Genomic DNA, 14,408 nt, shown 5'->3' on the forward strand with positions numbered 1-14,408 from the left:
GTGAGTTGATTGGTTTAATATATATAGTTTTTTTTTTATAATTTGCTAACAATTATTTTTTATTTAATATAGCAAAATAATAATTTCATTTATGTGATTTTTTATGTAAATTGCTATATAAATATTTAACAAATTAAAAAAACAGAGAGACTCAAAAATAAAATAAAAAAATGTTATATCTAAGAGCGCCGAGATTTTACTTTTCTACAGGTATTAATGATTTTATATAACATATTAACATTTTTTTAGATGTATGTGTTGTTTTGTTTTTAGATTTTTTTTATTAAACATCGATGAAGAGTCTAGGTGTTTTTTCTACATTTTTTATATAAATTTTGATTTGTTTTTATAATCTTATATTGTTGTTTTTTGTAGTATTATATAGAAATATATTTATATAAAAAGAAATTTATAGAGAAATTTATGGTATTACACACATGTTTTGTTTTTTTGCATAAACTTAGTTTAGCTTTATTTTTTTTTTAATTTTCTTGTTTATATTTGATTTTATATATCTTAATGTTTTTTTTTTTTCAATAGAAAAATATATTTTAAGCTAATGGTAAGTATATATTACAAATATATATAAAATTTCAAAATTTTTATAATTAAAAAAAAAAGAAAAAAAAATAATTTTCGGCAATCGAAGATATAGAATAAAATATAGGCAGATTTGTTAAATTAATGAATTTTGTTAAGTCTGCTAAAATATCAAGAAATCCTGAACGATAAATAAAACAAAAATTGTCTGTTAAACTACAGCCAAAGAAATGTGCAAGTAAACACAGCAGGAAATCAGCTAATGCAACAAAAAGTCTGCTGAAACGGGAAGTAATCACTGTTTGCTAAAACAGCAAACTTTGTTCAATTTTTTTCAGTCTGCTAAAATATAGAGAAATCCGACCGAAAAGGTAAAGCATAAATTGTCTGTTAAATTACAGCCGAAGAAATCTGTAAGTAGACACAGCAGAAAGCCAGCTACAATAGAAAAAAATCTGCTGAAACGGGAAGTAATCACTGTTTGCTAAAACAGCAAACTTTGTTGAATTTTTTTTTCAGTCTGCTAACATATAAAGAAATCCGATCGAAAAGGTAAAGCAAAAAGTGTTTGTTAAACTACAGCGGAAGATGTTTATAAGTAGACACAGCAGAAAATCAACAAAAAAATCTGCTGAAAACGAAAACAATCACTGTTTGCTAAAACAGCAAACTTTGTTGAATTTTTTTCAGTCTGCTAAAATATCAAGAAATCCGATCGAAAAGTTAAAGCAAAAATTATCAGTTAAACTATAGCCAAAGAAATCTGTAAGTAGACAAAGCAGAAAATCGGCTAAAAGAGCAAAAAGTCTGCTGAAAAGGGAAACAATCACAGTTTGTCTGAGATAATTTAAAAAGATAATATACACCCAAAGAAATTTTTTAGTAGAAAAACCAGAGAAATCTGCTAAAACAGCAAAAAGTAGATATCTGGATGTTTGTTGAAATAACTACATGGACTGTTTTCCATTTTTCAGCAGACAAAAACTTCTGTTGTAGCTATCTTTTTGTTGTTATGAATAACATTTTTTTTTGCGAAATTTTTGTTATAGGAAGTGGTTAATATAACAAAAATATAGGGAAGTTTTTCCCAATATTTTTTGGGTAATTTCCTTTTTTTTAACATTTTTTCAGCTCATTTTTAGCTATTTTAGTAGATTTTTTATAGAAAGTAGTCAATAATACAAAAATATAGGGAAGCTTTTCCCTATATTTTTTGGGTAATTTCCTTTTTTTGAAAAAAAAAGTTTTTTCAGCTAATTTTTAGCTATTTTAGTAGATTTTTTGTTTGTTGAACTGAATTACATGGACTGATTTCCATTTTTCAGCAGACAAAAACTGTTGTTTTTATAAACATTTTTGCTGTTATGAATAACAATTTTTAATACAAAAATATAAATTTTTTCTGTTTGTTGAAATAACTAAATAAACTGATTTTCTTTTTTCAGCAGACAAAAACTGCTGTTTTAGCAATCTCTTTTTGCTGTTATGAATAACAATTTTTTTTGCGAAATTTTTGTTATAGAAAGTGGTGAATAATACAAAAATATAGGGAAATTTTTCCCAATATTTTTTGAGTAATTTCCTTTTTTTGAACAAAAAACAGTTTTTTCAGTACATTTTTAGCTATTTTAGTAATTTTTTTTTGCTTTTTGAACTGAACTACAGGGACTGATTTCCCTTTTTGAGCATACAAAAATTGTTGATTTACAAACATTTTTTCTTGATTTACAAACATTTTTTCAATTTTTTTTGTGAAATTTTTGTTATAGAAGCGGCGAATAATACAAAAATTTAGGGAAATTTCTCACAATATTTTTTGGATAATTTTCTTTGTTTTTTTTTTAACAAAAAAACCGTTTTTTACAAACAGACATTATATTGTTCTTTTCAGCACATTTTTATCAATTTTAGAAAATTTTTCTGTTTGTTGAAATAACTAAATAAACTGATTTTCTTTTTTCAGCAGACAAAAACTGCTGCTTTAACAATCTCTTTTAGCTGTTATGAATAACTTTTTTTTTGAAAATTTTTGTTATAGAAAGTGGTGAATGATACAAAAATAAAGGGAAGTTTTTCCCAATATTTTGGGTAATTTCCATTTTTTGAACAAAAAATAGTTTTTAACAAATTTTTTATCTATTTTAGTAGATTTTTTTGTTTGTTGAACTGAACTATGGACTGCTTTCAATTTTTCAGCAGACAAAAACTGCTGTTTTAGCTATGTCTTTTTGCTGTTATGAATAACAAATTTTTTTTGGCGAAATTTTTGTTATAGAAAGTGGTGAATAATACAAAAATATAGGGAAATTTTCCCAATATTTTTTGAGTAATTTCCTTTTTTGAACAAAAAAAAAACAGTTTTTTCAGCACATTTTTAGCTATTTTAGTAATTTTTTTTTTCTTTTTGAACTGAACTACAGGGACTGATTTCCCTTTTTGAGCATACAAAAACTGTTGATTTACAAACATTTTTTCTGTTATGAATAACAATTTTTTTGTGAAATTTTTGTTATAGAAGCGGCGAATAATACAAAAATTTAGGGAAATTTCTCCCAATATATTTTGGATAATTTTCTTTGTTTTTTTTTTACAAAAAACCGTTTTTTATATTGTTCTTTTCAGCACATTTTTAGCAATTTTAGAAAATTTTTCTGTTTGTTGAAATAACTAAATAAACTGATTTTCTTTTTTCAGCAGACAAAAACTGCTGCTTTAACAATCTCTTTTAGCTGTTATGAATAACTTTTTTTTTTGTAAATTTTTGTTATAGAAAGTGGTGAATGATACAAAAATAAAGGGAAGTTTTTCCCAATATTTTGGGTAATTTCCATTTTTTGAACAAAAAATAGTTTTTAACAAATTTTTTATCTATTTTAGTAGATTTTTTTGTTTGTTGAACTGAACTATGGACTGCTTTCAATTTTTCAGCAGACAAAAACTGCTGTTTTAGCTATGTCTTTTTGCTGTTATGAATAACAAATTTTTTTTGGCGAAATTTTTGTTATAGAAAGTGGTGAATGATACAAAAATTTAAGGAAATTTACTATTTTAGTAGATTTTTGTGTTTGTTGAACTGAACTACATGGACTGATTTCGCTTTTTCAACAGAAAGTAAAAATTTTTGCTGTTACAATTTTGAATAAAATTTTTTTTTGGTAAAATTTTCTTATAGAAAATTGCGAATAATACAAACATTTAAGATTTTTTCCGAATATTTTTTTGGGGAATTACATTTTTTGTAACAAAAAACAGTTTTAACTATTTTAGTAGATTTTTGTGTTTGTTGAAATAACTATGTGGACTGCTTTCCCTTTTTCAGCAGACAAAAACTGGTATTTTGACAAATATTTTTGCTGTTATTAACAACATTTTTTGAGAATTTTTTGTTATAGAAAATGGCGAATAATACAAAAATTTAGGGAAATTTCTCACAACATTTTTGGGTAATTTCCTTTTTTTAACATAAACACAAAACTTTCTTCTTTTCAGCATATTTTTAGCTATTTTAGTAGATTTTTCAAAAATTTAGGTATTTTAGTAGATTTTTTAGCAAACATTTTTGTTGTTACGAATAACAATTTCTTTTGCGAAATTTTTGTTATAGAATGCGGCGAATAATATAAAAATTTAGGGAAATTTCTCCCAATATTTTTGGGTAATTTTCTTTTAACAAAAAACTGTTTTTAACAAACACACATTATTTTCTTCTTAACAGCACATTTTTAGCTATTTTAGTAGATTATTCTGCATAAACCTGACACATCTCTTTGAGTTATGACATTTGCAAATTCTCCACCTATATCTTATTCTTAATTAATTTCTAGAAAAGCGTCTATATAATTATTAATAATAATAAAAAAACACACGACTTCTAACAATAAAAATGTCATATAAAAAACAGAAATTTTGCTAAAATAATTGCATCGCCATAGAAAAAATAGCATACTAAAAAAACATTGTAAATTATTAATAAATTCAAAAATAAAATAAAAACAATATATATTGCATATGTTATATATTACACACCATTTACCACATATTCGTTTTTGTATAATATAAATCAATCATCTTATACATTTATATGTACATATTACATTATTGGCTCTTTTTTTTTAAATTTGTACAAAAACAAAATTTGAAATTTAATGAATTAAACTATTTTGTTTAAGGAAAAGATTTCTAAGGCTTATACACATACATATTTATATATGTATAAAATATTAATAACAGTATAAAATATATCCTATTCTGTATAACATCATTCTAGTTTTTTTATTATTATTATTTTGAAGAAAATAAAAAAAAAACTGGATAATGGAATTTCTTGAATTTGTATATATAGTAGATGTATGCATATAAATAAAGGAAGGATCAGATTTATTTATTTTTCTGATGTTTTTAACATGGTCGTTTTTTTTATTTTTTGTTTTTAATTAAATTTGTATCACTTTCATTAGTTTTTCGATCTCGTTTCGTTTTAAATTTTATTTTTGTGTGTATTGTAAAAAAAAATATTTTTTTATTTGATTTGAAGAGCGAAAAAAGTTTTTTTGAGTTATGCAATAAATTCTTAGATTCTCTTTTGTATATTACATTACAATAGAATGTTTACACGTATTGAGATATAAAATAAAAATAATAATTATTATGATTATAATTATAATTATAAATATATAAAAAAGAGAGAAATTCGTCTTAATGGAAATTCATTTAACTAAATTCCTGTTCATATTAAAGGGATATGAATTTATGAAATAATGTAAATTTAAAGAAATAAAATTCTAAGCACGACTATTTTAACGATTTTAAAATGATAGCTCCTTTGTAAGTAAGAAGTCTATAGATTTGTAAACTTTAATATCTTGCTGAAGATGATCACTAATGGTGTATGGAAATATCAGAGAAAAACTATTTTTCACTTATAAAATAATGAAAAACCACAACACCAGCTTTTTATTAGTTCGTGACCTTGAGCTAAAAGAAAAAATCCCAAAATTGCAAATAAATAATTTTTATATTTTTTTTGATGGATTTTAATTTTAAAGTATTAAGTTTGAGTTTAGCCGAGTCGAAAATAAATGTGTTAAAGCAGAGCAAAATTATAACTTTTTTGGGGGAAATTTGTTTTTAACCTGATGGGGAATTATCCAAAGCAACAATTTAAACATTTTATTTTCTTTAAAGTTAATTATTTATTTATTAATTATTAAAGAAAACAAACAGTGAAAAAATGGCAATATTAGCGACTAAACTCTAATTTCTCTGAAGTGTTTGATCTCAAATGATTTAGAAAACATCGCAATTTCTCATGGAAGGGCTTAAGGACATTTTTCCACAATTCTTAATTCTTACGTATTTGAAACAAAAAAAGTTAAAATCAAAATTTGAATTAAAAATATGAAAAATTTGAGTTAAAGAAAAAAAAACTTGATTTAAAAAAAAACTTTTTCCTTGAAATAAAGAACATTTTAGGGAGGACATTTTTGGATTTTTTTTTTAACGTTACTTTTTTCGCTGGGTTTAATATGAATATCCGATCACATTGCAGTTACATTTGACATGAATTTTCAAAAAAAAATACAAAATCACATTTGCTAAAGAAAATTCCGTGAGACGTAGTTATCGACTGTTGAAATTTTGCTTCAGTAAGAAATTTATGGCAAAACCGTATTATTGCATGTGCCAAAAATTTCCGCCAGAGTTTTTTTTTACTAGGCTCTAGAGTGATCAAAAACGGAGGACCAGTTTATATAGGTAGGTTTTCGTGAAAATCCCATTTTCGATGGACCGGTAGAACTGGTATTTTTAAGGCCTCAATATCCGACTTTCGCTTTTTATATTTCCATTAAAAAAAGAACAATTTAATGCTAAATACGTCTTGGAGTTTTAATAAACTGTAATGAAAACACATTATTTTTAAAATTTTTTCACGAAATAATTTTTTTTCTTAATTTTACAATTATTCTTCGAGCTTAATGGACAATTTTAGATTAAGGAATTTAATTATTTTTTTTTATTGAAATGTCTTCAATCACAGAAATGATAAAATTATATCATTTCTGTGATTGAAGACATTTCAAAAGTCAATTTAAAAAAAGATATTATTTCCTACAAATGATTTTTGTTTTAATTAAAAAAAAAATTGTTGAATCAATTAAATTTTTAATTGAATATTTTTGAAAATCAATTGCAAAATATTTGAGAAATTTTTTTCTGTGTACATTTGAATTAAAAAATAAATTGCCCAACTTTTAATAAATTATCGAATTATTTTTTCGTTGACTTTTTGTGGCAATAAAATTAGTTTTTCCTTAACCCTTTCACTACCGAAATAAACCTATCGTTAAACATTTCAATTTTTCTTCTGTTTTGGCTTGTACTAACAGCATGTAGAACAAAAATTTTAATTTTGAGGACCTACGTCAATTACTTCAAAAGCTATATGAATTTGTTCTGAAAACCTGATTCTTGAATTATGACAAAATGACCCTACGAAAGAAAATAAGCACTATTTGTCTTATAATAACTTTCAAAGTATGAGAAAAAATACAAAAAAGAATCCAAAAAATCCGAAAAATACCAGCTATAGTTTCTGTACAGTAGAAAAAAGGTCTCAAAATTTCGTATTTTTCGTTTATTATTAAAAAAGTTTGTAAAAATGCATTTTAGTGCTCACTAATATGGAAAATATTTATAGCTTATTTAGATTAAAGCCGGTACTTTAAAATAACGTCGAGAAAAAATTCGAAACTAAGTGGGGAAATAGAGTTTAATGTCGTTTTCGAATGTCCTCCTAAGTGGACATCGGTAATGAAAGGGTTAAGGTGAGTATTAATATCGTGTATAGCCGCTAAAATCGTCGTTTTTCACGATTACTTTTCTTTAATAATCCATTAAAAATAATATAAACTTTGTGAAAGTTTGCTTTGGGATATTCCCCATCAAGTTTTAATAAAATTTTCATCAAAGAGATACAATTTTATACTGTTTTTACTGATTTAATTTCGGTTTTAGCGGCCAAACTCGAACTTAGTACTAACCTTTACAAAATAACGTGATTTTATGAAACCAGGTTGAACCGATTATACCGATTATTTGTTTCAAAAAAAAAACACCTTTCACCGGTTTTGGAAAAAGTCAGTTTTTTTCTTTAACCCATGACATTCAACATTCATAAAATCCGGCTTTTTGATCACTGTAGCTGGGTATAGTGGCAGCCGTTATTTCTTTGGATTCGTCTCGACTTGATCTAACTATTCAGTCCATTGTGGTGCCACAGGTGGAGAAGAAGCCTATAAGAAACACATACAAACTGTATTATCGACATATAATTTGAATTTCCTCGAGATATACCATCGGGTAATACATATTTTGTTACTTCAATAGGATATCCTATAGAGACAAATGATAACCTATAAGAACAGCATGGAAACTGTATTATCGACACATAAATTAAAATTTTCTCCTACTATATTATTGGTTAGTACCTGTTTTGTTATTTCAGCAGGATGAATCATAAGCGAAATTTTATTAATACAAATCAGAATTTGTGCGAATAACGCTTTAAAATTGAAATATATGAATAAATTCGAAATAAAAATTTATATTAATCTCTATTTATGACTATGTCGATATATTCTACAACATACTTATTTCATAAATCCATATCCACTCATACAAAATTTTTGTTTGTAAGACTTTTTGTGACGAATTTTATATAAAATATATGGCGACGTTGGTTCGAATCAAATGACATCATTAGCGTTGCCTTGTGTTTAATATAAAATCCCCAAAAAGTCATAGGAATGAAAGTTTAGTATGAACGGCCTATTAACCATTTTTGTGATTTTTTTTTTTTAATTTTTATAATTATTGAAAATTTTTGTAAGAAAAAATTCAATTACATTTTGTTTTATGATACAATTTTTACATCTTTTTTTTTACATAAAACATATATATAGTATGTTAATAATTATTATAATAGATATTTGTTGTTGCAGCTGTTGTTTCTTCATTTCAAATTACATTAAAATTTTGTATATGTATTATAGAATGTATTACTATTATTATGTATATATTTTATATTTCTATGAATTTCATTTATATATTTTATAATAGCACAAAATATATATGAATTAAAATAGATAAGGATTTGTTTGTTTGTTTTTTTTTTTAGAGACGATACCTTTGGGAGTCGTCTTCGTGTAGTATAAAATATAAATTCTCTAGATAAACGATTTCAGATTTGTGACACAAAACGGGGAGCAGGTGGAGGTAGCGGGGATATTGTATTAAAATGATTCCGATTGCATTAGAAGGGAAAAAGATTACAAAAAGTAATGGAATATTTTATATCTCAAAGCTATTTATTGAATAATAGACGTAAATTATTCGAAAATTAGTTTTTGAAGGCATTCGTTTTTTTAATTAAATTCTAATACGATAATCAAGATAGGGACTTCATTGTAATACAACTTTAATTTCTGGAATATATGTACCTTAGATTATGGCCAAGCCTCATAAAACCAATAACGGAATTTTTAAAGCAATACAAAGTTTAAAGTAAATTAAGATATTTACTTACTTCATTGTTAAAGGGAAACTTTCAATGAATCAAGTTATGGAATGTTTTAGGTAACCATTGCATTGTAACACCACCACCGGCTAAGCTAGACGAAATTCAGCTATTGAATAGACATTTATGACATTTAGATACTGAAACCGTAAATTATATAGGTCCTCTCTCTCTCTCTTTCTTTCTCGGAGTGGCTAATCCCAACTCTATATAAGTATAGTAAGACTATACCTTCCGAATATGGATTGTGGATCATATGGATTGGAGTATTCAACCATGCCAAACCATTGATAATACCAATGTGGACAACCTGTATTTGGTTACCCATTGTTTATCACTGACATCCATGGAGTTGTTGCAATTCGGAAATGTTGTTTTGTTAGGAGTTTTTGAACCTTTCTCTTTAACGCATAAACATTTTAACTAATGTGGCAAATAGGAAAGTGAAGAATAAAAATGAGAGCATAAAAATGGCAGCCTTTTCTTGATCGGAGAAACGTTTACGATTCGTATATACCGAACTCAGCCTTGTGACAAAACGCCTTAGAACACTGCCATGCTGTTGTTGACGTTGATTATCCAGAATATGTTGATGGTGGCTTATTGCCGCAGTAGCTGCTTGCAAGAGAATGGGATTGTTTGCAAACAATTGATTAGCACTTGCCGCCAGTAGGCTGGCTGTTGTTTGAGAAACATTGGAGCCTACTGCTCCTCCCGCTGGCGTTGTAGCATTGTGCTGATGATGACTACTGGCCGCATTATTGTTGTTATGGAATGCACCGCCATGTTGTTGATCATGATGATGATGATGGTGATGATGATTGGGGTCATCACAACCGGCAAAATTGTTGGAAGATTCATTGGTATCCACACCACTCAGGGATGGCAAGAAGCCCATGTTACTACTTGGGCTTGGACAAGCCGCTGAGGCAGACACCGATCGTTGGTGTAATGATGTAGACGACAGAATATTATCACCACTGCTATTGTTATGTTGGTGACCCGAGTGACGGCTATTGTGATGTGATGGATTATGATGATGGTGGTGATGTGTATGGTGATGAGCATGACCATGACAAGAAGAGCCCTCAGCTCCAGCAGCATTTAGGCTGGCAATCATACTGGCCGCTGCATTGGTCAAAAGATTATCATCGATATCATCCAAAGGTGGTATTAGTGGCACAAGGAAACGGAAAGGTGACGTAAATGCACCAAGTAAATCTTCACCAGTGTTTGTCACACGTATGGGACAAACACGGAATTGATAAATGCCAGCAGGTTCCAAGTTTTCAATTGTGAATTTTGTCTCACTGCCACGGTAGATCTATAAAAAAATAGCATGAGTGACTCAAATTCTACCACAATGCCGTGGAAAACTTACCATTTTAAATTCACCATCCTTGCCTATGGCATATTGCAACATATATTCCACGCGATCCGAAAACGAGTTCTTTGAATGTTGCCATTCCAAGGTTATGGGGACGCCCAACATTAGATTACCTAGACGGGTAAGGAAGCTTGGTGTTTCCGGTATTAGACCTGAGGGTATAGCATTGCCACCTGATGGTAATGATGGTGTATTCGCACTGCCACTCACCGGTGATGAGGCGACAGTCGATGTGATTGGTGTGGGTAGATTCTGGGCAATACGTGGAGGTTTAATGCTACTAGGCAAACATGCTGATGTGGTAAAAACAAACTCTTCCGAGTATTCACCAACTCCGGCTCTATCATTGCCAGCACAAATTCGGAATGTATAGGCATTGCGTTCTTGCAATTTATTCACCTTACACATGCAGTTGGTACCCGTGTATACAACTTGGAATTCCTTGGCCCTTTGAACGTACATTTCAACATAGAACTTTGTAAAGTCCAAATTCTTGCCATCACCCCATTTTAGTTTGATGAAATTGTGACCCACACCCGAGCATTCCAGGGTGGGTGGGCTTGGTGGTGAAGGCAGTGTGGTCAATTTGGCATAGGCCGAATAGGGACCAGTACCGATGGCATTAATCGCTTGTACCTTGAATTTGTACGTTGTCTCCGGCTGTAGATTACTGACGGTGTATTCGGTTTTGTCGTCGGGTGTGGTTACGGAACAGGTATTTGATGGTACTGTATACTCGATGGTATAGTTTAGTATGGGCGATCCATTAGACTCGGGTGATGACCATCGAAGAGTAGCTTCATTAGAGGTAAATTCATAGTCTTTGATTTGTGGAGCTGATGGCACTGCGGCCGGTGTCTGACAATTGACCAAGGGTGACCATTTACTCATACCCGCCACATTGCAGGCATTTACACGGAAGTAGTAACTGGTAAAAGGCAGCAGATTTTTAAGGTCTGCACTACACTGCAAACCTTGATAGCACATATGGAATGCTGAGGCTGGTGGTGGCTCAGGACTGGCATTGTCATCCTTGGCTCCCAATGAAGATGTGGCACTTTCCAAACGATATTCTGATATAGGAGCTCCTCCCTTATTTGGTGGTTCCTGCCAGGTTACATGCAATTGTGTGGCCGATTTTACAATAACTTTCAGAGATTCTGGGCAATTGGGTGGAGCTGCAGCAGAGGAAAATTCGAACCATGGGGACCAGGCCCCAGCGCCAATACGATTTATAGCTCTAGCTTGGACTTCATACAGATTACCAGGTTGCAGATCTTTTATAACACAATACGCATCTCTTCCTCTATAGGCCATGCTTGGAGGTTCCTGGTCTACAGGACGACGCAATTGAACTTCATATTCTAATATGGGAGCACCACCATTGTATTCAGGTTTCGCCAGTCTTAGAACAGCCGCATAGGGGCCAGGCGGATTATCGTAATAAGGTGCCGGAGGGGCCACAGGTACTACAGCTTCAGAGGTAATATGGCTAACCTCCGAGTAGGGACTAAGCCCTCCGGGACCTTCGCAGGAGGCTCTCAGTTGATACGTTGTACCAGGTTGCAAACGATCGCAAGTGGTTTCACATTCTGGGCCCGTATATATACGTTCGAATTTTTGTCCACCTCCATTGATTTCCAAAAAGTATCGCTGAATTTCTGCTCCACCATTATCGGTGGGAGGCTCCCAGCGTACACGGAAATGATTACCATGGATTTTTCCCTTAGGATAGGGTTTACCAGGCCTTCCTGGCCTTTCGGGAGCAGTCTTGAATGAAACCTCACTGGACCATGGTGAAGCACCCGTCTCATTTTCAGCACGCAAACGGAAGTTATATAGGGTGGCCCTTCTCAGTTGACAACATTCGTATGAACATTCAGGGCCATTGTACATATTTAAGTACCCATGACCAGACTCGCGATCCAACATTTGTAGAACATAAATACAGGTTGCACCATCAGATTGCCGCCTTTCCCACATAAGTCGAAGTGATGACGAACTTACCAACTGTAGAGAAGGAGGTTTGGGTGCAGATGGGGGGTTACCTTGGGTGCTAAATGAACATATGGGTGAATAGGAAGAAGGTCCCACATCGTTGACTGCCGCCAAGCGGAAATGGTACATGGTGGAAGGTTGTAATTTGGTTACTATATATTGTCTACCCTTCGTTTTCACAGCCTCTACAAAGTTAATTGGTCTGCTATCGCCGCCAATGGGTCCCGTTCGACCCTCATCGTATTCCAATAGGTAATGCTGTAGTGGTGAACCATTACAATTGGCGGTGTTCCAACGCAAATGTAAAGAGTTTTTGGTAAACATAACCAGACGTGGAGCTCCGGGTCTCTCAGGTTCACAGGGTGGTGTTGCAAATTCCACAGGCTCAGAGGCTGTACCCTGCAAGTGCTCATAATGAACCTGGATCTTGACAACATAATCCTGCCCTGGCTTCAAATCCTGTATAATGCAATCGTAAGAGGCACCTTTATAGAGACTTTTATATTTGCATTCTTTCGTCCTTTCACTCAAGAGGACATTATAACGTAATTCCTCCATATTGAGTTGCAAGGCGGATTCATTAATGCTCTGCGGTATATCCCACACAATTTTGGCTGAACGTGAAGTGATGTCACTTACTTCGGGCTTTTGTATGTCAGACAATTGTTCAATAATGGAAGCTTGATAGTCCTCTTCTTCCCCATTGTCCTCACCGCTCAGTGGTGTAGTAGATGACAAATCTTCGCCTTCTTCAGAAGAAACATTCGAAGAGGCACCTTGGTTATTGTTGCTTTTGTTACCATTATTTGCTGTATAATTGGTAAGATTACCATTACGTTGATGATGAGATTTACGCTGATGTTGATTATTATTATTATTACTGTTGTGTTGTGACCTTTTCGATCCATTGTTGTGACCATTCATTTGTGGTTCTTGACGTCTCGGTGAGGGCGAATGATTGGGAGAAGAAACTGTGGAATCTATTTGTTGTAATGGAAGAGAAGAGGGGAAAGACAGACAAAAATGACGATAAACTAACGTATCATAATGGGCAACTTAATTGAAAAGGATTCTTTGTTTACTTACTGTGTTGTTCTCGTTGCTCCAATTTCCTTAACAATTTACTATATTGCCTTTGAGTTCTTTCATCTTTGTGATAATTATTATTAGGTGGTGATGGCGAATGATTGGCGGAATGCGAAGATGGTGAATGCTGCTGTTGTTGTGTCGAAGCATTGGTTATTGTATTCATTGGCGGTTGTTGTTGGTGTGGCACTGGAGGAGGTTGTTGAGGTGTACCGGGTTGTTGATGTGGCGCCATATGACCATGGGGATTAACGGGATAAGGCGCCGCACCGCCTGTAGGCGGTTGAAATCCATTTGGCATTGGTGCATAATAATGTGTGGTACCATTGGCAATCTGGAATGGGGATAAATGAGAACAACATTTGTTATTGTATAAGCCTTTAGTGGGGGAAAAGTATTTCTAATTATTACTGTTATTTTCAACAAGGACGGTGGATGCGGAAGAACATGCACATATGGTGGAAGCTCTGGATGAATTTTATTATCCGAAGATTCGTTATCCATGGCAAACTTCTAAAGCTGACGTGTCCCAACCAATTCAACAGCTGAATAAACTACACATCTATTATTTCACCAGCGACCAAGACCAACTAATACACTAGTATCTTTCGATTGCTCGAAAAATGCTGTTGACGTAGATATTTCGTTTTACTATTCTAATTTGTTGTTATGTGAGGATGTTTGCGGGTATATTTATCTGCGATTTCTTATCAATGTGTTCTTTATTAATATTTTTAATTGCAAAATGTTGTTTGTGTTCTACGATGTTTTATGCCGAATCAAAAAAAAAAACTAAAGCAAGAACAGTATGATTATAGATCG

The 14,408-nt window shown here is 31.4% G+C and overlaps 1 protein-coding gene across 1 annotated transcript in view; it reads right to left on the minus strand.

Annotated features, from left to right (window-relative positions):
- Positions 1 to 7,496: 7,496 nt before the first annotated feature.
- The window catches only part of mtgo (miles to go), a gene marked incomplete in the record, with an annotated part of 496,136 nt that continues 489,224 nt past the window's right edge, over positions 7,497 to 14,408 (minus strand). Inside the window, 3 exon segments of the mRNA XM_075297022.1 lie at positions 7,497 to 10,439; positions 10,497 to 13,480; positions 13,587 to 13,920. Coding sequence (XP_075153137.1) covers positions 9,519 to 10,439; positions 10,497 to 13,480; positions 13,587 to 13,920 — 4,239 coding nt within the window.

This window comes from Haematobia irritans, chromosome 2 (assembly GCF_050003625.1).
Source record: "Haematobia irritans isolate KBUSLIRL chromosome 2, ASM5000362v1, whole genome shotgun sequence".
Classification (NCBI taxonomy): domain Eukaryota; kingdom Metazoa; phylum Arthropoda; class Insecta; order Diptera; family Muscidae; genus Haematobia; species Haematobia irritans.